This window comes from Canis lupus, chromosome 33 (assembly GCF_011100685.1).
Source record: "Canis lupus familiaris isolate Mischka breed German Shepherd chromosome 33, alternate assembly UU_Cfam_GSD_1.0, whole genome shotgun sequence".
In the NCBI taxonomy this organism is placed as follows: domain Eukaryota; kingdom Metazoa; phylum Chordata; class Mammalia; order Carnivora; family Canidae; genus Canis; species Canis lupus.
In genome coordinates, this window is record NC_049254.1 from 30372442 (window position 1) to 30398444 (window position 26003).

The window sequence follows — 26003 nt, forward strand, 5'->3', positions numbered from 1 at the left end:
CGTCTGACTCTTGGTTTCAGCTCAGGTCATAATCTCAGGGTTGTGACATTGAGCCCTTTGTCAGGCTTCGTGCTCAGCACAGAGTCTGCTAGAGGGGCTCCGTGTCCATCTGCCCCTCCCTCTGCCAGCGCTCTCTACAGTAAGTAAGTAAATAAATAAATAAATAAATAAATAAATAAATAAAATCTTCAAAAAAAGAAGCCGGCATACCAAGGGCCAACAGACACATGAAAAGATGCTCATCATCACTTCTCATCAGAGAACCGGCATCAATACCGCAGTGAGACGCTGCCCACACCTGCCAGAACAGCTAAAATAAAAAACATAGGCAACAGCAAGTGTCGGTGAGGATGGGGAGACAAAGGAAGCCCTGGGGGCTGCTGCAGCCACTGTGGCAAACGGTATGGAGGCTCCTCAAAAAGTTAGAGAAGAAAAAGTAGGGCTCCCCTATGATCCTGCAATCCCAGTACAAGAGTCCAAAACACTATTTCAAAGGGATGCCGCGTCCCTACTGCACAGCGGGGTTACTGGGCCAGAGGTGGAAGGAGCCCAGGTGCCCCCACGAGTGGAGGCGGCAGGTGGGAACCCGCTCTCTGCTCCTTGCCCCAAGAGAGCGGGGATCTGGGGTTTGCAGCCACACGGAGGGAGCTGGAGAGTGTGGGGCTGAGCCCGTCAGTCAGAAGACAAATACCATGTGATCTCGTCCATATGTGGGATTTCAGGGAAAAACAGATGAGCAGGGCAGCCCCGGTGGCGCAGCGGTTTGGCGCTGCCTGCAGCCTGGGGCGTGATCCTGGAGACCGGGGATCGAGTCCCACATTGGGCTCCCTGTGTGGAGCCTGCTTCTCCCTCTGCCTGTGTCTCTGCCCCTCTCAGTCTCTCTCTCTCTCTCTCACTGTCTATGAATAAATAAATAAAATCTTTAAAAATAAATAAATAAATAATATTTTAAAAAAACAGATGAGCAAAGGGACAAAGAGAAAGAGAGAGAAGCGAACCAGGGAACATGCTCTTAACAAACTGACTCTTAACAAACTGAGGGTTACCAGAGGGAGGGGTGTGTGGAGGGGATCAAACAGGTCATGGGGATTGGGGGGATTGGGGGATTCAGGACTGGGGGATTCGGGATTGGGGGATTCAGGATTGGGGACTGGGGGTTGGGGGAATTGGGGGATGGGGGATTTGGAGGCATTGGGGGCATTGGGGGATTGGGGGACTGGGGGATGGGGGGTGGGAGGGTTGGGGGAATTGGATTGGGGGATTGAGGGACTGGGGGATTGGGGGATTCAGGATTGGGGGATTGGGGGCATTGGGGGACTGGGGGATTAGGGGATAAGGGATTGGGGAATTGGGGGACTGGTGGATTCGGGATTGGGGGATTCAGGATTGGGGGATTGGTGGGATTGGGGGCATTGGGGGACTGGGGAATTAGGGGATGAGGGATTGGGGAATTGGAGGGCTGGGGGACTGGGGGATTGGTGGATTCGGGATTGGGGGATTCAGGATTGGGAGATTGGGGGGATTGAGGGATTGGGGATTCGGGGATTCAGGATGGGGGTATTGGGGGACTGGGGGGCTGGGGGGCTGGGGAGCGCGCTCGGCGGGAGGCCGGGGCGCCGGGGGTGTGTGTGTGTGTGTGGGGGGAGCCCCCCGCCCCCGCCCCCCAGTGCTGCCCCCGCCCCCCAGTGCTGCCCCCGCCCCCGCCCGCGCTCCATGTGACCTCAGCTTCCGTCCGTCCCTTCCGCACGCGCTAAAATAAGCCGATGCCCGGCGAGGAGGGGCGCAGCCCCGCGGCCCGCGCTGTCGAGGAGGGAGGCGGCGGCCCGAGAGGATGCGCCCCGCGGAGCCGCCTGCGCCCGCGGGAGCCGTGAGTGGGGCCCGCGGGGGGGGCTGGGGGCGCCCGGAGCTGCGGAGGGCGCTGGGGGCGGGGGGTCCGGAGCCTCGGCGTCTTCATCTGTGAAATGGGCCGCGGGGCGCTGCGGGCAGCGCGAGCCTGCACCTGCCGGCCTGCACCTGCCGGGCCTGCCGCCGCCTTCCCCGAGCTTCCCCGGGTCCCGCCAGGCACCGATGGCGCGTGTGTTCGCGGTGCTGGGGGCCAAGTGGGGCGAGACCCGCGAAGCCCCCTCCCCGGAGCGCCCCGGGACCTCGTGGGGCCCGATCCTGCTCGGACCCGCCGGACGGACCGACGGACGTGGGGGCCGCCGCCGGGCGGACAGGTGGCCACGTGGCCGGACATGCAGGGGCGGGGGGGGGGGGGGGGGAGGGGCCGAAGCCGCCTCCCCCGACGGCCCTGCAGCCCCCCCACACCGACTGTCCCCTCCGCACACACCAGGGCTTCGGGGCGTAGGTCTAAGAGTTCCTAGAGGTCATTAGGCCATCCCGGGCCAAGGGGGGGAAAAAACCCCAATAGAACAAAACAAAACCCTGATTCCTGCCTTTAGGTCAAAAACAAACCAAAACAAAAGCCTGTTTCACAGGAGGTTGCTTTCATCTAGTAGGTGCCCTCCTAGAATGTCAGGAAAACCCATGCAAACCTGATCCCACAGACTGCGTGCCCGCCTCCTCCAAAAGCAGGAATATCCCAAACAGAGAGCAGGGCCTGCGGGCTTTGGCCTTGGCCCCGGGTGGGTCAGGAATGCAGGACCTCGTCTGTCCGGCCTCCTTCTTCATCCCAGAAGAGTGATGCCCGGATGGATGATAACCTTCATTCTGGCTGCAGTGTGCATTCAGGCCACACGGTGTAAGCTAGACTCTGGATGGACACCTAGATGTGCCTCACACTGTCCCCTGACCCACATTATAACCACGTAAGTCAGAGGACACTGGGCTTTCAACCACGACCAACAAATGTCATCTTTCTCGGGACATGCTGTGTGCTCAGTGATGCTTACAGACACGTGTGCAGATTAGTGACAAATATGTTTGCCTTTGATAGAACTTCTTTATTATGCTCATTTCCCACCCGACAAACTATTCTCAACATCGTTGAACAAATGTTATGTGTCCATTGTTTTTGTGGGGGAGGCTTCTGGGCTAGGTTACACTGTGATCTCTGAAAGCTCAGAGAGGTGAGGAGAGCAGAAAAGGACACTGGTACTTGGATCTTATCAAGCTTCACAAGCAACTGTAAACCTGAGGTCAGGGGTCTTTTAGTTGCAAATGACAAAAACCCAACTCATCCTGGCTTCAGGAAAAAAAAAGATTTATTGTTTTAGATAACCGGAAAGTCTATGTGGAATAACTTCAGGCATGGCTGGATCTAGGTTCTCAAACATTGCCAGCTTTGCCTCTTTTTCTGTTATGAGGCAGGTCCTAAAGCTGGTGAAAAAGATACTCCCATTTCTCTATGAATTCAAAGAACTGCAGCTCCAATCTTAGTTCCCACTAGTTTGGCATCCGGAACAGGAACAGAAAGCTTCTTTCCCAATAGTTCTAATAACAGTCCTTCTGTTGATTCTCAGGGCTTGTGGTCTGTGATGTACCCATTATAAGCCAGTCACGTGATCGGGGAAATAAAAGGCTCTGATGGGCCCAGCCAGGTGCTTAGGCCCCTCCTTGGAGCCAGGGATTGAGGTCAAACCCAAACAAACATGGACTTCTTAAGAAAGGAAGGGGGTTGGTTGTGTGACAGTGTAAATGTACTTCACAATACTGTGCTTTATGCTTAAAAATGGAGAAGATAGTAAATTTTATGTTATGTGTATTTTACAATTAAAAATTAATAAAAAATAAGGGCACCCAGGTAGTGTAGTTAGTCAAGCATCCAACTCTTGGTTTCGGCTTGGATCATGGTCTCAGGGGGGTGAGATGGAGCCTCGCGCCGGGCCTGGCACTCTGCACAGAGTCTGCTTGGGAGTCTCTTTCCTCTCCCTCTGTCCCCCCTTCCCCCGTGCTGGTTTGCACACTGTCTCTAAATAAATAAATAATTTTTTTTTTAAATCAAAAAAAGAGATAAAGAAAAAGGAAGGGTTGTTTCCTTAAAGGGGAATTGAGGAGTTGTTACCAGAAGGAGAAATGCATGTGGGTAGGAAAAACCAACTTGATTTCCAGAGCAAACCGCATGTGCCTTCTCACCGTAATGCATGAGTGATTTCAGACCGAACAAAGGGAATGAAGGAGGAAGTAGAACCCTGTCATGTTCTCAGTAGCAAGGTGGACGCGAGGAGCAGGCTGGTACCTGCGATGGCCTGAATGTGGCCGCAAAGCCCTGAGAGGACCCAGGGACACCTCCATCCAGCCCCAGCCCAGAACGTCGCTGTGCTCAGGTGCTAGCTGCGTGCCCCAAGAAACTCGGCTGTGCCCCCAAGAAAGAAGAGAATTGGGAGGAGGCTTCTCCACAGAAGTTAGCCCTTGGGCTCTTTTTTACCTTGACTCTGATCAAGCAGGACCTAAGTATCTGAGGCAGCCCCGCACCCACAGTGCCAGCAGGGGCTCGTCTTGGGGTACATACACATCATGTTCTCCAGTAACCTCATGTGACCCCTTTTTAGATGTCAGGCTGGACACTGGCCCCTCCTGGTCCACCTATCATAGTCCTTGGGTCTCTCTTGCCTTCCTGATGTTTCCCTGCGGGTCCCACCCGATGCCAAGGCTGGGCTCTCCTCCTCAGGTCATTCCATGCTTGGCCCTGGGTCACCTTCTTCAGCTTCAGATACGTTAATGGTCTCCCTATCACTGCCCAGACTGACACCTGAGACCTCCTCCTGGGACTTGCCTGGTGGCCTTTCTCTTGTTCTAGTTTCTCAAGCCCCTCCTCCAATCCCTAATTACTCTCTTTAATAATACTGGCTTCTTACTTCTTCTAAATACCCAGATTTTTTTAGGCTTTCTAGCTCCTTTTGCAGAACCTCATCTTTGTCATAGGTACACTCCATGGCATTGACACAGGTTACCTCATCCCCACCGAAGACCATGGCCCCATGAACACTCAGGGGTGCCATTCAGAACATCAAACACCGCGTGTACAGACACTGTCCAATCGGAATGGACATTGTCATTAGAAGCAGGGTCCGGAATCCCTGGGTGGCTCAGCGGTTTAGCGCCGCCTTCAGCCCAGGCCGTGATCCCGGGGTCCCGAGATCGAGTTCCGCGTCGGGCTCCCTGCATGGAGCCTGCTTCTCCCTCTGTCTACGTCTCTGCCTCTCTCTCTATGTGTGTCTCTCATGAATAAATAAGCAAAATCTTTAAAAAAATTTTTTTTAAAAAGAAGCAGGGTCCTGGGGCCCCTGCTGGGTCAGGTGGGTACCTCCTTGGTTGCTGGATCATGGTGGGGGTCTGGCAGTTCCAAGAGAGGGGCCAGGCTCATGGGATACCTATTTACCAACAAATACAAACCTGTGCAACCCAGCTGAGCTTTCACTCAACATATATTCCTCCCAGGCAGGTGCATATCCAGCACTCCCTATCTGGGCCAAAACTCATCTCTGGTTTTGGTGTTGCTGAGCAATTAGTGAAGCCTTGAATTGCCTATCTGTAAAATGGAGAAAATGGATTTGAACATAGATGTTTTATACCCATGTTCACAGCAGCATTCTTCACAATGGGCAAAAGGTGGAAATAGCCCAAGATCACACTGATAGGTGAATGGGACAAACAGAACATGATCTATACATAAAATGGGACCATTATTCAGCCATAAACAGGAATGAAGTTCTGATACATGCTGCAACATGGAGAGACTTTTTTTTTTTTTAAGATTTTATTTATTTATTCATGAGAGATAGAGAGAGGCAGAGACACAGGCAGATAGAGAAGCAGGCTCCCTGCAGGGAGCCCATGTGGGACTCGATTCTGGGACTCTAGGACTACGCCCTGGGCCAAAGGCAGATGCTCAACCGCTGAGCCATCCAGGGATCCCCATGGAGGGATTTTGGAAACATGAAATAAGCTGCATGAAATAAGCCAGGCACAAAAGGACCAATATGACACGATTCCACTTACAGGAGGTGCCTAAATAGGAGAATGTATAGAGAAAGAAAGACGGTGGCTACTAGGAATTGAGGGGAGTGGATGCAGAGAGTTACTGTTGTTTAGTGGCAGAGTTTCAGTTTGGGATACTGGAAAGTTTCTTTAAAAAACTTTTTTTATGTATTATTCATGAGAGATAGACGCAGAGAGAGAAGCAGGCTCCATGCAGGGAGCCCGATGTGGGACTCGATCCCAGGTCTATAGCATCAGGCCCTGGGTTGAAGGTGGCGCTAAACCACTGAGCCACTCAGGCACCCTGGGATGCTGGAAAGTTCTAGAGAAGAATGATGGTGAGATTGCATGGCAGTGTGACTGTATTTAATGCTACTGAGTGGTACACTCAAAAAGGGTTGAAATGGCAGATTATATGTGTATTTTAACCCAGTAAAAACTGGAGGTAATAATGCCTATTCTGTAAAAATGTTGCAGAGTCCTGAGATCAAAGGTCTGTGAGAAACCTTTGCAACCTCAAGTGCTATTATTACCCAATAGCAATAAGCTATGATCCACTTGTTTTGGCTTTATCCAAGAATTCCCTAAAAATCATTGTTCTTTTGGGAGGGAAGTTTTTGTTGTTGTTGTTGTTGTTTAAATCATATTGCTCCCTTTCCTCCGTGAATTCAAATAGGTTTTAAAGGAAAAAAAAAAAGCAGCTTTAGAACATGCTGCCATCCTTAAACTGTACCATGAAAACTTTATTACTTTTCACCATTACCTATCCAAATACCTATTACAGAGCAGTGCGTTAAAGAGGGTATCAGCCACTCACACTGCAGTGTAAGCTACTTTCTTCCTAATTCTGGCTGAGAACAGTAAGGCAGTGATGATCAAATCTTTTTTTTTTTTTTTTTAAACAAGACAAACTTTTCCCCAAATAGCTGACTTTGCAATCTCAATAAATTGACATTAAATTAACTAAACCGATCCAGAAGATTGAACAAGGAGTAACTTTATTTTTAGTTAAATCACTTGATGTGCATTCTAAAATATTTAGGGGGAAGAATGGCGATGACTGCAATCTATTTCTAAATGCATCAAAAACTAAGATGGTTTGAAGAATGGATAGAAGGATAGGTAGATGGACAGCTGTGTGGAAAAAGCAAGAGTAGTAAATTTTTTTTTTTTTTTGTAAAATGTTAATAGTAGAATCTCGGTGGTAGATATACCAGCAATCACTGCCACATTCTTTCAACTATGTTGTGTGTTTAAAATGTTCCTAATAAAATATTGGGGGAAAATTAAATCGCTAACAATACCTAGTAACTGCTCATATTCCTTTTCATAAACATAAAAAGCAAATAATAAAAAGATAAAAAGAACTTCCATAAGAGCTGCAACTTTCTATGCTATTATATGGATCATTGCTCATCTGAACTATTAGGATGTGATGAGGAGGTGGCACATGCACTGGGCCTTGAAGGATGAATAGGAGGTTGGCAGCTGGAGAAGACCAGAGAAAGGGCCTTTCCCACAGAGGAACCAGTATGTGAGAATACACGATTTAGTCATGGGTAGCAAGTGTCCGCGGGCGGCTGGGGCTTGTGGTTGAGGTTGAGTTTTGCTGGATTCACAGACTGGGTTTCAACTGCAGCAGCTCTGACATTCTCTGGCTCCATCACCTGAGCCTTTGTGAGCCTCGATTCACCATGTGTGAAATGGAGATAACATTTACCTGCTGGGATTCGGGGAGGACTGTTACATGTCGAGCACCTGGCACAGCACTTACCCCTAGGTGAGCGCTCAATGAACATTAGCTGTTGCCACTGAGAGCCTGGGAAGCAATTTGGGAGCTTGACTACTACCCTGTCGCGCAGGTCAGCTATCTGGATGCTGTGTCATCTCATTCCCCCGTTGAGCCCCTTCTCAAGGGAACCCAGGTTGGAGGGGCGGCAGTAAGGCCTTGGTTCTCACTCTAACCCCTTCCCTGCCCAGAGTCTCCCACAGACTGAGTGGTGTGTCCTCCTCCCAACGTCCCCAGGTCACACCCCACAGCGCAGACGGATGGGGGAATGTACTGCTGCTCTTCTGTCTTCTTCTTTTTTTTTTTTTAATATTTTTTATTTATTTATTCATGAGAGACAGAGAGAAAGAGAGGCAGAGACACAGGCAGAGGGAGAAGCAGGCTCCATGCAGGGAGCCCGATGTGGGACTCGATCCCGGGACTCCAGGATCACACACTGGGCCAAAGGCAGGTGCCAAACCGCTGAGCCACCCAGGGATCCCCTCTTCTGTCTTCTTTATTCCGATACCAGCTCCCTATTTGCACAGAGGAACTGTGCCTCCCCTTTAGTCCCAACACTACTTTTGTCTTACCAGTGAAGTCCCCACATTCCCTTATATCGAGCTTTCTTGCACCCATTCTCTCATTCATTCGTGACACAACCCACAACCCTGTGAGGTCAGCGAGGCACCTCCGGCCCCACTGCGGTGTGAGAGAGAACAAACCTGTGATACTGAAAGGAAATGACAGGTTTGAAAGTAATGCATCATTGGTTGGGCGCCTGTCCACAGAGATTGTGTGGGTCTCTCGTAAACAAAGGTGACAACACACTCATTCCCACCACCAGCCCCGTAAGAGCAAGGTGTTGCCGCCCCAGAGGGAGCATATTTGCATTTTTAAAAACCTGTGACCTTGGAACAGTACAGAGTGAACTGACTGACCTCCATTGTTTGTTTGTTTGTTTTTTTTTTAGATTTTATTTATTTATTCTTGAGAGACACAGAGAGAGGCAGAGACACAGGCAGAGGGAGAAGCAGGCTCCCTGCGGGGAGCCCGATGTGGGACTCGATCCAGGGACCCCAGGATCACAACCTGAGCCCAAGGCAGCCGCTCAACCGCTGAGCCCCCCAGGCGTCCCCTCCCGCTGGTTCTAGGGGGCTGACCCTGAGCACCTAGGGAAGCCGGCGGGCTCATTCGCAGCCCTGAGACGAAGTCTGGCAGGATAGAGTTCAGCATCACTCCACACTCTGGCTGCCCCGAGTTGTCATAGGAAGAGCCCAAGAGAAGAAAATCTGCTGTGGCCTGCAGCCTCCGCGCAGGTGCAGCCGGACCTCAGCCCCTCCCAGGTGAAGGCTCTTCTCCCAAGGTCAGGTGGAGTCTAGCTGGTCAGGTGTGCTGGGCTGCGGTGGGAACAAGGCCTCTGCATTTGAAACCAGTGCCTGGAAGCCGTTGCACCGCGTTCCCGGCGGCGCCTTGTACGTACCATCTCCTCTCCATGGCCTGCGTGTTCGCACCTCCAAATACTGGTGGGTAGTCCCTTCAGAAATGCTGCAGTTCTTGGGGCGCCTGGGTGGCCCCAAATCTAAATCCCTTGGACCCTGAAAAAGAAAAATAATGTCATTAAACAACTTACTTTAGTTACTAGTCAATATTTTTTTCTTCCATTAACTCCAAATATGGTCATTTTAAGCACACTCAAAATAATTTCAATTCTAAGTACCTATAAGAAATTTTCTCTTTTAGGGGCACCTGCGTGGCTCAGTCGGTTAAGCGTCTGCTTTCAGTTCAGGTCATGATCCCGGGGTCCTGGGATTGAGCTCAGCATCAGGCTCCCTGCTCAGCGGGAGGTCTGCTACTCCCTCTGCCCCTCCCCCACTCATGCTCGGACTCGTGCTCTCTCTCTCTCTCTCTCTCCCTCTCAAATAAAATCTTTAAAAAATTCTCTATTTTAGTGATATTTATTAGGCTCTGATTATAACATATTTTAATTAATAATAGATTAATTTCATTCTTTAAAAACTTGTCTTAATATAGTAATTAAAGTTGATTGTTGGAAAATTAGAAAACACAAGGAAAAAAGAAAAAAAAAAGAAAACACAAGGAAGCAAAAATACAGATTTGATAAAAGTAAATATCAGGTGGACTTCTCCCCCACTGTTGAGATTCAGGTGTGGATTCAACTGTTTTCTGTGCACATGCAGATGAACACATATTCTTTGCAAACTTGGGATTATACTGTGCATTCTCTTTTTGCATCTTTCTCTTTTTCTTAGTATTTTATTATGAACATCTTTCTTTTTTAAAAAAGATTTTATTCATTTGAGAAGAGAGAGAGCATGAGCTGGGGTTGGGAAGATGGAGAAGCAGACTCCCCACTAAGCAGGGAGCCTGGCACAGGACTTGATCCCAGGACCCTGAGATCATGATCTGAGCCAAAGGTATGCTTAACTGACTGGGCCTCCCAGGTGCTCCTGAACATCTTTCCATGTGGCTAAATACATTGCCACTGAAGCATTTTTAATTGCAGCACATTATCCCCATCATATGGTTGTATCATAACATATTTAGCCAATCCTTTCATTGTTGGACTTGTAGATGGTTTCTGCTTTTTAAAATTATTACTAATATTGTACTGAATATCTCTGTAAAAATATTTTTGCATACATTATAATTCCTTAGGATAAACCCCTAGGAATGGAATTATTCAATCAAAAGTAATTTACGGTTTCAGTCTTTGATAAATTTTGTAAAATTGTCTTTAATAAAAAGTGTGCCAATTTTCTCTCCCATCTTCGGGGTATAAGACAGTTCTGGGGGTGAAGGGTCCTTAAAAGCCATTGTTGCCTATGTTTTAACAAGTTAAAAGAGAGAAAGCCAGAGAAGCAAATTATGAGGTCTGAATTCATACATCAAAATTCTAAATGCCATGTTACCCCAATCCTCAGTATGCAAGTTCTTTTAATTTTTAAAAAATTTATTTGAGAGAGAGAGAGAGCATGAGTAGGGAGGAGCAGCAGAGGGAGAGGGAGAAGCAGACTCCCCACTGAGCAGGGAGCCCGATGCAGGGGCTCGATCCTAGGACCCCGGGATAATGACCTGAGCCAAAGGCAGACACTCAATTGACTGAGCCACCCAGGCGACCCTGCAAGTTCTTTTTGGATGTATTCACCATGTGAACATTGATTCTTTGCAAAATATAGGAATATACTAATTCAACCAAATATTACAACTGGTTCTTTACTTTTATAACTATTCTTCATTTTCTTTCACATATGAAACCAAAATCAAATTTTAAAAATCTTTGGATTTAAAAGTATACATTTTGAACATTTATCCAAAGAAGATGTGGAAATAGGCCAATAAAAACATGTAAATACTCAACATTACTAGTCATTGGGGAAATGCAAATCAGAATCCCAGAGATAGCACTTCATACCTGGTAGGATGGTTGGACTAAAAATGACAGGAAATAACCAGTGTTGATGAGGATGAGGAGAAACTGGAACCCTCATACACTGCCAGTGAGAATGTAAAATGATGTAGAAACTGGAAAGCAGTCTGGCAGTCTTTCAATATCAAATAGAATTATGCTACAACCCAGCAATTTCATTCCCAGGATGTATACTCAAGAGAATTGAAAACATGGCTACACAACAACTCGTATGAGAATGTTCATAGACGCATTATTCATAATAACCAAAAGGTGGTAACAATCCAAATGTTCATCAATTAGTGAATTCATAAAGAAATGTGGTAAATTTTTCCATACAACACAATATTATGAAGCCATAAAAGGAAATACTGATACATGCTACAACATGGATGAACTTTGAAAGCATGAGGCTAAGTGAAAGAAGCCAGACATAAAAAAGCCATATGTTGTACAATTCAATATATATAAAATGTCCAGAATAGGCAAATCCATAGGAATGGGAAGTAGATTGGTGGTTGCCAAGGGATGGGATAAGTGACTACCAATGGGTATAGGGTCTCATTGTGGGGTGACGCAGATGTTCTGGAATTAATGGTGATGGTTGTACAACTTTGTGAATATACTAAAAACACTGAATTGTACATTTTAAAAGGGTGAATTAGATGCTTTGTGAATTATATACCAATTTGAAAAGTACATCTTGTGTCTTATTTATACGAAAACATAAAGTGTCTTTAAATTTTTTAGGCATTTTTCTTTGATTTCATAGCTAGTTATCAAAGTAATCCTAAACTCACTATTCAAGAGTTGAATAGTTTTATTTATTTATTTATTTATTCATTCATTCATTCATTTTTCTTTAGGGCCTCAGTCAGAGGATTTGAGCCCCTCTCGTCTTGAATTTAAAGTTTGACCCAAAATGTCATTCTGACTTTTCTTTTTTTTCCTTCCCTCTCTCCCTCCCTTTCTTCTTTCCTTTTCCAGACTACATTTTAAGCAATAAATATACCTTGATAAACCATTTGCTTGGTGTCAGTACAATTTCTCCAAGCAAAAACTTGCAAATCAAGTTAGTTTTATGTGCAGATAAAACAGAAATGATGTCTACAGTTATCTAACACGATGATTTGTCAGTATGCAAATAGGTCAATTTTCCTGTTATAAGAATCTCGTTAGAGTGCACTTTTTATTTTTTATTTTTCTTTTAAATTTTTTTTTTTTTTTTTTTATGATAGTCGCACAGAGAGAGAGAGAGAGAGGCAGAGACACAGGCAGAGGGAGAAGCAGGCTCCATGCACCGGGAGCCGGATGTGGGATTCGATCCTGGGTCTCCAGGATCGCACCCTGGGCCAAAGGCAGGCGCTAAACCGCTGCGCCACCCAGGGATCCCCTTTATTTTTCTTTTTTTTTTTTTCTTTTTTTTTTTTTTGTTTTTTTTTATTTTTTTTTATTTTTATTTTTTTTATTTATGACAGTCACAGAGAGAGAGAGAGAGAGGCAGAGACACAGGCAGAGGGAGAAGCAGGCTCCATGCACCGGGAGCCCGATGTGGGATTCGATCCCGGGCCTCCAGGATCGCGCCCTGGGCCAAAGGCAGGTGCCAAACCGCTGCGCCACTCAGGGATCCCTTTATTTTTCTTTTATTTGTTTACAGAGGGTGCAGGTGGGGAGTGTAGAGAGAGAATCTTTTTTTTTTTTTAGAGAGATTTTATTTATTTATTCATGAGAGACACAGAGAGAGGGGCAGAGACACAGGCAGAGGGAGAAGCAGGCCCCTTGCAAGGAGCCTGATGCGGGACTTGATCCCGGGACCCCAGGATCACACCCTGGGTGGAAGGTAGGGTCTCAACCATTGAGCCACCCAGGCATCCCTGTTTGTGCGTTTATGTGTTAATTTTTCATAATTTTAATTTTTTTTAAATTGTAGAACAACTTCAGTTCTTTTTTTTTTTTTTTTAATTTTTATTTATTTATGATAGTCACAGAGAGAGAGAGAGAGAGGCGCAGAGACACAGGCAGAGGGAGAAGCAGGCTCCATGCACCGGGAGCCTGACGTGGGATTCGATCCCGGGTCTCCAGGATCGCGCCCTGGGCCAAAGGCAGGCGCCAAACCGCTGCGCCACCCAGGGATCCCAATTTTAAATTTTGAAACCATTTTGAACTTGCAGAAATGTTGCAAAAATAACTAAAAGAATTCCCATAAATTCTTCACCTCTGTTCACCAGCTGTTAACATTTGTCATATTTGTTTCCTCTCTTTCTCTCAGGCCATGTGAAAGGAGATTACATAACTTATAGACATCATGAAACTTCACCCCTAAATACTTCAATATGCATTTCTCCAGAATAAGGGCACTCTCCTACATAACCAAAAAGTCATTTTCATACCTAAGAAAATTAGCAATAATCTGATAATATCATTTCTACGTAATACCATCTGAAAACACATCATTCAGTACCCATGTAAATTTACCTCAGTTGTCTCAAATTTTTCTCTTAGAGATTTTTAAAAATCCAAAATCCACTCAAGGTACATTCATTACACTTGGTTATTATGCTTCTTAGTCACTTGTAACCAGATCTCCTTTTTTTCTTCCTAACTGCCTTTCTTTGTGTTTCAAGACTTTGACTTCTTTGAAGAGCCCAAGCTAGGGCTTATAGGACAATGTACAGCCTGGGTCTGTCTGATTGTTTCCCTATGACTGGATCCGGGGCAAACATTTCCAGCAAAGGTATCTGCCGACATGGGGCTCTATGTTTCCCAAGGTGCCACACCTGGAAGCTCAGAGTGTCAGGTGGTCTCACCGTGGGAGATGCTAAGTTTGAACATTTGGTGAAGGCTAAAGTCACTCTAATTTTTTTGCTGTGGATCAAAGAGACCAAAGCTATTTGTCTGGGGCTTTCAAATACTTCTTGGTAGTAGGAATTATTTGAAGTGGTCACAGACTGGGGTTTCTGTTCTTTATTATCTAGTCTCTGTGGTGTGTGACCAGCTGCCCTTCCCTTTCTCCCAGGATCCCAGGTGGGATTTGCTCTTTTATTTTTAAACAAAGGCAGATTCCCTTTGTATGGAGACCTCTCACTAGCACCCGTACCTTTGACAGTTCACTGGGGTGTGTCAACCTCACACATTCACACCCCGCACTTCTCTGCTTCTAGAGATTAATTCCCCTCAGACCGGTCTACAAAGATTTGTTTCTGACATAGCACCTCTGAGAGTTACTAGCTTTCTCCAAGACCCCTTTGTTTACAGCTTGTTCAGCTTATCTGATTATTTAGAGGAGAAAATTCTCAATTACATGCTAATGTATGTATGACGCTCTTAACACTCACATGCTAATGTATTTTAACACTCTTAATACTTAGCAATAGCGCCTTTAGCAAAGAGGGTGCAGTCCCAGCTCTGTAGTAGCAGGGGTGAGAGGGGGTGGGCAGGTGACGATGTGGGAGTGAGCTGATATTCAGGGTGCCCCTGAATACTATAAATCCAGCATCCTTTCCTGAAAAGGAATTAAAACCTTCCCACACAACAAAATCAAAACTCAAGTCAGACTTACTACTTAGTATTCCCAAACTTTTAGTTTGAGGAGATATATATATATATATTTATTTATTTTAGATTTATTTGTTTATTTATTTATGATAGTCACACAGAGAGAGAGAGAGAGGCAGAGACACAGGCAGAGAGAGAAGCAGGCTCCATGCACCAGGAGCCCGATGTGGGATTCGATCCCGGGTCTCCAGGATCGTGCCCTGGGCCAAAGGCAGGCGCCAAACCGCTGCGCCACCCAGGGATCCCTGAGGAGATCTTTTTATGGACAAAAATACCTGTAGATTGGCCTTTCCATATGGTTGTGTTTTACTACCCACTGATTAAGAATATTTGGAATGAGTTACCCTTTAAAAAAAAAGTTTTATTTTATTAATACAGGAAAATCTACATGCGTTTGGGGGAAAAAAGTAGTATACGTATATGTTTAAGTGTTAGATGATCTAACAAAACTAGGGATGCTGCTGCACCCCCTGAACAATTTTGAATTTTGTGATGGTGGGAACATGGAAATTTCAGGACTTCAAGAAGCAGAGACCTGTTTAAAGATTGCACTCACAACTTTCTTCCCTATCCATTGCAAAAGCAAGCAAAACCCGCATGTCCCCTCACTGAAGCCATTCCTTGGCCTGCATGTTGCCATCTTCTTCCATTCAAGTGGTCCTGAGCCCAGAACTGATGTGGTCATGGGGATGCATATGGAAAGTGCTCACCCAGCATACAGCTAAGCTGCTGCTGGCCAGATCTGGGCACCCTGTCCAAAAGGAGTAAATGTCCCCATCCCTGTCAGTCTGCAAGGACCATCCACTCGGTCTTCCTTCCCCTTCTGTGGCTCGGTGAAGCAGAAGCTTCTCCTACTATTTTGTGGAAAGAGAAAAGGCAAACAAGCATACATTCTATAACAAAGAGGAATTTTTATGGCTGATATGCATTCTTCCTCACTATTAGTGTTCTCTTATTCTATAAAGCCTTGATTCATATTGTTTTTATGAAATAAATCTGTTTTCACCACTTATTTATTATAACTAGGTGTGAACAGAGAAGAACCAGATAAAAAGCTATATTGTATTTCTGACTAAAAAGGAACACTGGTGGGGGGGGTGGGGGGCGGAATCCCTGGGTGGCTCAGCGGTTTAGTGCCGCCTTTAGCCCAGGGCCTGATCCTGGAGACCCCGGATCGAGTTCCACATCGGGCTCCCTGCATGGAGCCTGCTTCTCCCTCTGCCTGTGTCTCTGCCTCTGTGTGTGTGTGTGTCTCTCATGAATAAATAGATAAAATCTTTAAAAATATATAATAAAATAAAATAAAAAATAAAAAGGAACACTGTATAGGGGGACCTGGCTGGCTCCGTTGGTAGAGTGTGCGGCTCTTGATCTTAGGGTCCAAAGTTTGAGCCTTACGTTGGGCATGGAGCTCCCTTAAAATAAATACATTAACTTTTTGGGATCCCTGGGTGGCGCAGCGGAAATACATTAACTTTTTAAAAAGAAACACTGTATAGACATGGGATTGATGTGGGTCAAATCACAGGTTTCCATGATAGCCAGTTAGAATGCTTAGTCTCAAGACTAATGACTGCATAGGGGATGCCATGAAGCATTGGAGGTCCTGATATTGCAAGGAATTCGTAGAGAAGAACCGACAAGAACATTTTGTGATGACTGAACACAGAGTAGTTAGAAGATGAAGAAGAAATATAAATGTAATACTAAGAGAACGTGACTCTCCCAGAAGGTAGGATTTATAATCTTAATATCTCCAAGTGAGATGTGTTTACAGACATGCTACAGTGCTTGTCCTGCTAGCACCTGGCTCCATAGTGCCTTGTCTTTCAAAGCTTCTCATTAATCAGAAGCTCGCAGTCTCTGGCATTAGCCATGATCATGAAAACCATGACTGGATAAAATATAGAGACCATATAGAAATTGTCAACTGAATAAAAGAATATAGAATTGTCGATTGTGTATAAAAGAGAGCAGGACTTACCATTTTTTTGCCTTCACACTTGGAAGGAACTCTTCGATCTTGTTACCTGGTTTAAGAAGATACAAGCAGAGTCTGTTAATGCCATCTGCTTCTCGTGTCAGGACCTCAGCTTTTATACGGGGGACTTTCCCAGTGGTCACCCAGACCAGGAGGAGACGTGATACTTATTCAAGCCCTACTTGGGTTGATTCGCAGTTCCTTGTAGCTACAGTTCCTCTGTGGCTCCTGCAATGATTCACAGTCCATGAAATGGGATCCATGGATCCAGGCCCTTTTAATTATAGTGAGGGGAGGTTTCAGGTTATCTCATTTAAATTATTAATGTAATACTGCCATGTATGCCCTCCATTATAATTATTTTCCTTTCACTTCTCTTTCTCTACCAAATATGTAGTTAAGATGATTTGACTTTATAAAAGATGTATTTTCTAGAAGATGTCAGAGAGATTGAAGTGGGGCAGTTATTATTGCCACAAGCTTAGATTCTCTGTTAATAGCTAGAGACTCTGTTGAGTGATCCTCACCCAAAGGAAGTTAATTTTGGGTGTGTGTGTGGGGAAGCAGTTGTATGCACACAGTAGAAGGTTCATGTGATTTTCAGTGACATTTGGCATCCAAGCTCATCTTGTACTCTTTGCAGTGCAATGGCTTCGAGGAATCCTATATACTCCTGAAATAGTGTTTCTCAACCTGAATGGTTATTAATTTTGAAAGCTTTTTATTCTTTTCAGAGTCATTGTATGCCTTTTTGTTTAGGACTGATCCAAAGCCATTCTCACTTACATCATTGTATCTGTTAGGGTCCAACCAGGAAACAGAAACACCTAGATTATTTTTTAAAGAGGAAATTTATTATTTTTTTTATTTTTTAAAGATTTTATTTATTTTTTCATGAGAGACACAGAGAGAGAGGCAGAGACAGGAAGAGGGAGAAGCAGGCTCCCTGCAGGGAGCTCGATGTGGGACTCGATTCCAGGACCCCCGGGATCACGACCGCAGCCGAAGCAGATGCTCAACCACTGAGCCACCCAGGCGTCTCTAAAGAGAAAATTTAATACAGGAACTTGGCTTCACCTGATAGAAAAGGCCGAGAAGGTAACTGGCAAGTAGTCAACTCAGAGGTTAGCAATTTCAGGAAGTTGTGATCTGCCCTAGGTAGGGGAAGGGTAAAGGCAGGAAGATGTTACTGGAGTCTAGGAGTCACCAGTAAAAGCTCAAGGACGGGGACGCCTGGGTGGCTTAGTGGTTGAGCGGCTGCATTTGGCTCAGGGCGTGACCCCGAGGTCCTGGGATCAAGTCCCACGTCAGGCTCCCTGCGTGGAGCCTGCTTCTCCCTCTGCCTGTGTCTCTGCCTCTCTCTGTGTCTCATGAATAAATAAATAAATTCTTAAAAAAAAAAAAAGTCAGCTCCCTGTGATACAGAGCAGGGTAAGACATCTATCTGAGGACAAACAGCTCTCAACAGCATACTCATCTGTTACTGGGATTAACCTTGTTATAGAATTTATTAACATAGAAAATAATTTATTAACAGAATTGAAATGCAATCTTTCTGCTTACTTTTCACACATTCAGTTGGTATAATGATATATTTATTCTTCCATCCAAATTTTTCATTCTTTTCCCTTCTTTGTGCAACTGTTAAATAACCCTGGAGATTACACATAACAACCAGTCAACGGGCTCAATGGTGTTTAAAACTCATAAATGGTAATTATGTTATTAACTACCTTCATAGTTAATGAAGCACTTTCACATATACTGCTTGATCTTATAAAAACTCTGAATAGTTATTATTATCCCCACTTTATAGAAGGATTATCTGAGTCTTGGAGACTTTAAATGAATTGCTCAAGGACAAAAAAACAAATACTGGAGCCAGAATTCAAACCCTGGTCTGTCTGATTCTAAATCCCATAATTTTCCCATGCTGCCTCATGAGAGAAAGAGTTGCCCAGAGGGAAGGGCAATAATTTTTCTTTGCTGGTTGGCTAAGTTTAGGAGGAAGGAGAAAATAGATTTTAAATTTGCAGAAATTTTCTCATTGACCCAGAAATTAAAATCATACTCTGGGCATGACATCAGGCCTATCTAGCATTCCAGTCTTCAGTATAAATTGAAATTGTCTGTTCTGGAAGGGTCATTGTCACAGTAGCATGTACCATCCCAAGCCTGACAGAGAGTGTGAGGGAGGAAGGAAGGGGACAAGTCTATGATTCCCTGTATTTTTTTTTAAGATTTTATTTATTTATTCATGACACACAGAGAGAGAGAGAGAGAGAGAGAGACACCAGGATCATGCCCTGAGCCGAAGGCAGGTGTTCAACCACTGAGCCACCCAGGCGTCCCTGTCTGTCTTCAATAAAATACAGGACACCCAGTGAGGTTTGAATGTCATATAAACATTGAATTTCTTTAGTATAAGTATGACCGAAATATTGCATGGGACATATTTACACTAAGAAGTTATTTGGGGCAGCCCAGGTGGCTCAGCGGTTTAGCGCCACCTTCAGCCCGGGGATGTGATCTTGGAGAACTGGGATCGAGTCCGGCGTCGGGCTCCCTGCATGGAGCCTGCTTGTGTCTCTGCCTCTCTCTCTCTCTGTGTGTATCTCATGAATAAATAAAATCTTAAAAAAAAAAAAAGTTGTTATCTTACATCCAAATGGCATCCTGTAATTTGCTAAATCTGGCAACCTTATCTCAAGGTGGGCAGTGATCCCAAGGTTGTTTCCTGTGCCTGTGTGTGTTTCCTGGGATGATCCTAAGGACAGAGCCCATATGGCTCTCCTTTTGCCATCTGTGCCCTGTACATGCCCTGAGGTAGTAGTTCCTGCACAGGTGCAGAAGCGGAAGGAGGGCTAGGAAGGGGATTCCCAGTGTCCGGCACAGACTGATGCATTCTGAATTAGAGGTTCCCTCTGTGGTAAGGAGAGCTGACCTGACCTGAAGTGAAGGCTAAAGTTGATTTACCTGGTTTCACTTTGTTTTTCTGCTAGTCTGTTTTCACTGCTGAGTATTCAGATCTGACTAGGAAGTTAAAGTTAGCCTCAGAGATGTGTAAACTCATTCAAAGAAAGAGAAAGAGGAAGGGGCCCAAGGTGGCCTGGATGTGGGTCCCCTGGAATAGGTGAGGAGGTTCAGATTAGTGCTCGTGCTGCTGGCTTCAGAGACTAGGAAACAGGCCCTGTGGTCCCTCCAGAGGCGGATGGCAAGGAGAGGACGGGGCAGATGAAATCCTGGGCCAGGCACTTGCCTCTGATTGTGAGGAACGCAGAGCTGAGACGGAAATGCCACTGGGCTATAAGCCCTCCCAACAGGAGGGCAGTCAGTTCAACAGCACTTTCAGGGAGAGAAACTATGCTGGTTCCTCATCCTGGAGCTCAGAGGGGGGACCCTGGGGTCTGCTCTCAGCCCTGCTCCTAAGTTGATCTGGAGCCTTGAATAAGACCCTATTGTCTCTGGGCCTTTGAATGTTCTCCTCTAGAGCTGCGATGGCAGAGGGTATAGATTTCCATCATGGTTTCTCTCAGTTCTAAAATTGTTGCTATATGTGTAATTTTAAGCCTTCTCATGGTTCCTGTTTTGTATTTACTGGCCAGGTAAGAGGGCTGGTGACCAAAGTTCATCAATAATACTTACTATATCTGAAGATTACCTTTCATTTGCCCCTCAGTGTTTTCTTTTATTCAGGCAAAATACCAAAGTCCTTTTTTTTTTTTTTTTTCCAGAGGGCTGTATCCAAATGAGATCTACCCTCCTAAAAACCTCATGTCAACATAGTAATTACTAACTCTACGGGACCAGAAGCTACAATTAATGTTTCAATCCCATTTCAGCATTCTTTCACTCATTTATTCATTTGGCAAATATTTATGGAGCTCAGAAAACGCTTCAGGCAGATTTGAGGTCTGGGAGGAAAACTTCAGCAGAACTACAAAACATGACAAGCTCCAGGTGACCTCAGACCTGGTTCCTCAAGTCCTTTGCCTCTCTCTTCTGTTGGTGGGATCTTAAAGTTTCAGTGTTCAGCCACCTGTACATCAAATGTAGAGGCAAAACAAAAATAAGTTGCCATGAAAGCTTGAAAGTGTTGGCTAACGAGGTATTTGAATAATCTGTGGGTTTCCACCTCCTTATAGCTGTGGGCCTCCAAGACCAGACATAGCTGGGAACTGGCTCTTTCTACCAAGAGCGCAAAGCAGCCTTTGAGCATGTCCTTCTCTTACCCATTTTTTCCTTGCCCTCTGTCCACAGTGCTGCACTTGAGATGGAGTTACTGCCCCTCTGGCTCTGCCTGGGTTTTCACTTCTTGACCTTGGAATGGAGAAATCAAAGTGGAATGGCCATAGCAGCTTCCCAAGGCGGCTGCGAGTTGGTGAGTTTTCCAGGGAACTCTGAGCTGTCTGTTGCTTCTGTCCTGACAAGGATTGGTCCGTTTGGAAAACCGGTGGATTGTCCATCAAAGAGGGCAGGGAATAAAGAAACCTGAAATCACTCTGTAGCTGGCTGGCACGATGCTGTGTGCAAGCTGCTCCTTAACCAAAGGTTAAGATGATACCTGGGAAGGGCCAGGCCTAGGTCAGATATTCAGAACAAGAACACCTTGTTAAAAATCTGGATGATTGAGCTCCACTAATGGTATCAGAATCCCTGTCTAGGGCGTAGTAGTAAAGTTGGGTAAACCCTGACTCAGAGCTTGTCTATGAGCCAACAGCAGACGCGCAAACAGCTGCCCTCACTGTGCTGCAGACCAACATCCTTGATCACATTCAGGCTTAAAATGATTCAGGGAGTGGAGAGCTGAGCTTTTCCAGTTTACCCTCTCCGGGGCTTTCAGCCTATATGTGGAAACAGACTTGGCTCATAACAACTGAGCACATTTCTGGAAAATTTCTCCCTTGCCTATAAGTCCATGATATCAAAAGTCTGCTTGGGAGACATACATTTAATAAACATTTCTCAGGTAGGTCCTGTTATATATTAGGCACTAGAAAGACAAATTGAATGTTGGGGTTAATACCTACGTTCGAAAATATGTTCTTAAAGCTGATAAATCTGAAAAACCCAGCTGGTCATGATTCTTAGCTAGTTTTAGTAACCTCTAACCACTATGCTGTGTGGTATTTTCCAGTATGGAGTGGGGGTTATGAGCCAGACCAGGTTTGAACCCCAGCTTATTGGCTGGTGACAGTGGCAGGAGGGGTACTCTGTGTCTCAGTTTCCTCCTCTGTGAGATATGGAGTAGTGGTACCAACCAATGATACCCTAACACTGCATTGTCATGATGATGAAATGGGTTAGTGTATATAAAGCTCCCAGAACAGGGCCTTGTATGTAGTAGCAGCTGCGTGTCTTATCTGTTATTCTTGTTGTTAGGCTGCGCTACTACAGTCTTCCATTATTCCCTTACAGAAGCAATGGAAGATTAACTCTCCTGAAGGGAGGCTAATTCGGGAAAGAGAAAAAAAAAAAAAAAGAGAAAAAAAAAATTCGGGAAAGAGGAGGGAATAAAGTGTGAGTTCTTGGAAAGCCTTTTAGGGTTCAGGCTAGACCCCCTGCCTGACCCTCTCCAGCCTGGCACGCAGGAGCAGGGGTCAGGGGTCCGCTGGCAGGGAGCTCCAGGAGTGGATTAGGTGAGGCTCTTTGAAGGCTGAGAGTTTGAGAGCTCAGGTGCCTCCCTTGCCTAAGCCCCATGTTATCAGAGAATGAACACGGTGAGGTCTCAGGCTCTGACAGCCATTCCGTGGGGGTGCAGGGAATCGCAAAGGTGTGACGCCATAGCTGCAGCAGCTGTGGTGAGGATCTCACAGGGTCTCACAGCTTGAAGAAAGCCCCTGACCGCAACATTCTCCAGAGAGTCCCTGTTAGGAGGAGGCCAGCACTTCCTCAAAGAAAGAAATACACCTTATTTCTGCGTGGGGAGATGGAGCTTTGTAAAGATGGCAGTTATCCCCCCAATTCACCCATAGTTATAATGCGATTCCAATCAAGATGCCCAAGACATTGGAGGGGAGGGGAAGTGTGAAAGGAAGTTGACACATTCTTTCCGATGTTCCTCTGGAAATCAGAAACCGCTCAAACGCTCAACAATAGATTAATCGAGTCATGCTAACCATCGGAGCTAACGTTTATCAAGCACTTAGGGGCCGGGTTCTGTATTGTTTGACATAAACAATCACACTGAGTCCTCAAGGAAAAAAAAAAAAAAAAGCCTCTATGAGAAAACCATAATTTCCATTTTAGTGGAGTAACAAAGGTCCCAACGGTTAGGGAACCAGCCCGAAGTCACCCGTTTGATGAAAAGCAGAGCCGAAAGGGGCTGCCGCTAGGATGCTTGCTCTCGAGCGCGGCGCTAGCCCTCCTACTGGCGCAGGGGGCGCTGAGAGCCGGGCGCCTAGTAGGATGGGATGGGGTTTATTTCCGTTGCCCTGGCGGTGTGTCTGTGGGCACTTCGGGGGGCGTGGAGGTAGGTTACTGGACGGCTTGCCGAGCTGACCGTCTGTCTGCACAAAGCAAAGCTCCCCTTTCGTTCTGCATTTCCCCGTCCTTTTTCCCGAGAAGCAAAGAGGGTGTCTAGGGCCGCTGGCAGCGGTGCCGCGCGGGTCCCTGCGGGAGGCGCGCGCCCCGGGGCCTCCTCCGCGCTGACCGCTGTGTCCGGGGACCTAGGTTGACGGAGGGGCCGACTGCCGCGGGCGGAACCTCGAGGCCGTGCCCGCCGACCTGCCGGCCTCCTCCCGGCGCCTCCTCCTGGACGCCAACCCGCTCGGGACCCTGTGGAACCACTCGCTGGGCCGCTACCCGGCGCTCGAGAGCCTCAGCCTGCGCGGCTGCCGCCTGGAGCGCATCGGCCGCGCCGCCTTCCGAGGCCAGGCCCGCGTGCGCAGCCTGGCGCTGCCCGACAACCGCCTGGGCGAGAGCTACCGGGACGCGGCGGCCGCCTTCCGGGGCCTGCGCGCTCTGCGGACGCTCGACCTGTCGGGGAACGCCCTGACGGAGGACATGGTGGCCGCCCTGCTGCGCCCCGTGGCGTCGCTGGAGTCGCTGGCGCTGGCGCGGAACGCCATCATGCGGCTCGACGAGTCGGTGTTCGAGGGCCTGCGGCGCCTCCGGGAGCTCGACCTGCAGCGCAACTACATCTTCGAGATCGAGGCGGGCGCCTTCGACGGCCTGGCGGGGCTGCGGCGCCTCAACCTGGCCTACAACAACCTGCCGTGCATCGTGGACTTCCGCCTCACGCAGCTGCGGGTGCTCAACGTCAGCTACAACGCGCTGGAGTGGTTCCTGGCGGCGGGCGGCGCGGCCTTCCAGCTCGAGACGCTCGACCTGTCGCACAACCAGCTGCTCTTCTTCCCGCTGCTGCCCGGCTGCGGCCGCCTGCGCACGCTGCTGCTGCGCGACAACCTGCTGGGCTTCTACGCGCGCCTGGACAACGCGTCGGCGCCGCGCGAGGCGGTGGCGCAGTTCGTCCTGCTGGACGGCAACGAGACGCGCGTGCGCACCGTGCGCCTGTGGGACGAGGCGGCGGCCGGCGACCTGGGCGGGCTGCGCGTCCTCGACCTGAGCCACAACCGCTTCCGGTACCTGCCCGACGGCTTCCTGCGCGCCATGCCGGCCCTGGCCCGCCTCAGCCTCCGCCGGAACTGCCTGGCGTCGCTGCACTTCCGGCCGCGCGAGCCGCCCGCGGCGCTCGCGGAGCTGGACCTGAGCCACAACCTGCTGGCCGAGCTGCGCGTGGCGCCGGGCCTCCGCGGCCGCCTGCCGGGCCTCCGCGCCTTCAACCTCAGCTCCAACCGGCTCGCGGGCGTCCCCGCCGGCCTCTTCGCCGCCGCCGCCAACCTCAGCGCCGTGGACCTGAGCCACAACCGCATCGCGCTGTGCCCCGCGCCCCGCGGCCGCGCGGCCTGCGTGGACCTGCGCAACGCGGCGGCGCTGCGGAGCCTGGCGCTGGAGGGCTGCGGGCTGCCGCCGCTGCAGGAGCAAGCGCTGCGGGGCACGGCGCTCACGCACCTGGACCTGTCGGGCAACCGCGGCGTGCTCAACGGCTCCGTGGGCGCGCTGCGGGCCGTGGCCGCCACCCTCCAGGTGCTGGCGCTCAGGAACGTGGGCCTGGGCCGCGGCCTCCCGGAGCTGGACCTGACGGGCTTCGGGAGCCTCCGGGACCTGGACCTGTCGGGGAACGCGCTGCGCGCCTTCCCGCGGCTCGGCGGCCCGGCCCTGCGGCGCCTCGACCTGCGCGGGAACCGCCTCACGGCGCTGCCGCGGAGCGCGGTGGCCGAGCGGCTGGCGCGGGGCCTGCGCACCGTCTACCTCAGCCAGAACCCCTACGACTGCTGCGGCCTGGACGGCTGGGCCGCCCTGCAGCGCCTGCACGCCGTCGCCGACCTGGCCGCCGTCACCTGCAGCCTGTCCTCCAAGGTGCTGCGCCTCGCCGAGCTGCCCGGGGGCCCGCCCCGCGACTGCCGGTGGGAGCGCGTGGACACGGGCCTGCTGTACCTCGTGCTCGTCCTCCCCAGCGGCCTCACCCTGCTCGTGGCCGGCACCGTGCTCTCCCTCACCTTCAGGAAGCCTCTGCTGCGCCTCATCAAGAGCCGCTGCCGCTGGCCGTCCGTCTACTGAGCCGGCCCGGTGCAGGCCACAGGCCCCGCGAACCGAGGTTTCAGTCGCCGCCCCTGGTGGCCCCCGGGCGGTCCCCGGGCGCGCCTTCCCACACTGTGCGCCACCCTCGTCGCCCTGGGAAGATATTTATTAAGCGGTGCCCCGCGACAATAAAACAGCGTCTCTCGTAAATGTTTTTCAAGTGAGACTCGGCTTGTGTTTTCTTTCTTCTTTTAAAGATGTTGTTCGTTCATGAGAGACACACACAGAGAGGGGCGGAGACCCAGGCAGAGGGAGAAGCAGGCTCCATGCAGGGAGCCCGACGCGGGACTCGATCCAGGGACTCCAGGATCACGCCCTGGGCCACCCAGGCACCCCTAGACCCTATTTTACAGATGAGGAAACTGAGGTTTAGGGATGTTAAGTTGCCCACAGTCACAGACCGCTAACATGGTAAACCTAGAAATAGAAACCGCTCGTCCCATATGGTAACAGAGAGCTAGGATTCTGCGTGTCTTCAAAGTCCCTTATATGGTAAATTGCTTAACTTCCCTGATCTCCATCATCTTCCAGCTGTTTTTCTTTCTTATAAAGATTTTATTTATTTACTCACGAGAGACACAGAGAGGCAGAGGGACAAGCAGGCTCCGTGCAGGGGGGGGCCCGATGTGGGACTCGATCTCAGGACCCCGGGTCACACCCAGAGCCAAAGGCAGATGCTCAACCACTGAGCCACTCGGGCTGCCTCC

The 26003-nt window shown here is 48.4% G+C and overlaps 1 protein-coding gene across 3 annotated transcripts; it reads left to right on the forward strand.

The window, feature by feature from the left end:
- The first annotated feature begins 1728 nt into the window (after positions 1-1728).
- On the forward strand, positions 1729-25415 carry NRROS (negative regulator of reactive oxygen species). 3 transcript variants are annotated; one of them, XM_038583158.1, is made up of 3 exons: positions 1729-1867; positions 20914-21034; positions 23326-25415. In XM_038583158.1, the coding sequence occupies exons 1-3, from the start codon at positions 1764-1766 to the stop codon at positions 25273-25275; spliced, it is 2175 nt and encodes a 724-aa protein (XP_038439086.1). In that variant the 5' UTR covers positions 1729-1763; the 3' UTR covers positions 25276-25415. The 3 variants fall into 3 exon arrangements, with proteins under 3 accessions (XP_038439086.1, XP_038439087.1, XP_038439088.1); XM_038583159.1 differs by lacking the exon at positions 1729-1867 and adding an exon at positions 5735-9213; XM_038583160.1 differs by lacking the exon at positions 1729-1867 and adding an exon at positions 17586-17751.
- Positions 25416-26003: the final 588 nt, after the last annotated feature.

Coding starts and splice junctions, on each gene's coding strand:
- NRROS (XM_038583158.1), top strand. CDS start 1,764: ATGCCCGGCGAGGAGGGGCGCAGCCCCGCGGCCCGCGCTGTCGAGGAG. Junction 1,868..20,913: donor CGCCTGCGCCCGCGGGAGCC/GTGAGTGGGGCC, acceptor CTCTGTCCACAG/TGCTGCACTTGAGATGGAGT. Junction 21,035..23,325: donor CCCAAGGCGGCTGCGAGTTG/GTGAGTTTTCCA, acceptor CCGGGGACCTAG/GTTGACGGAGGGGCCGACTG.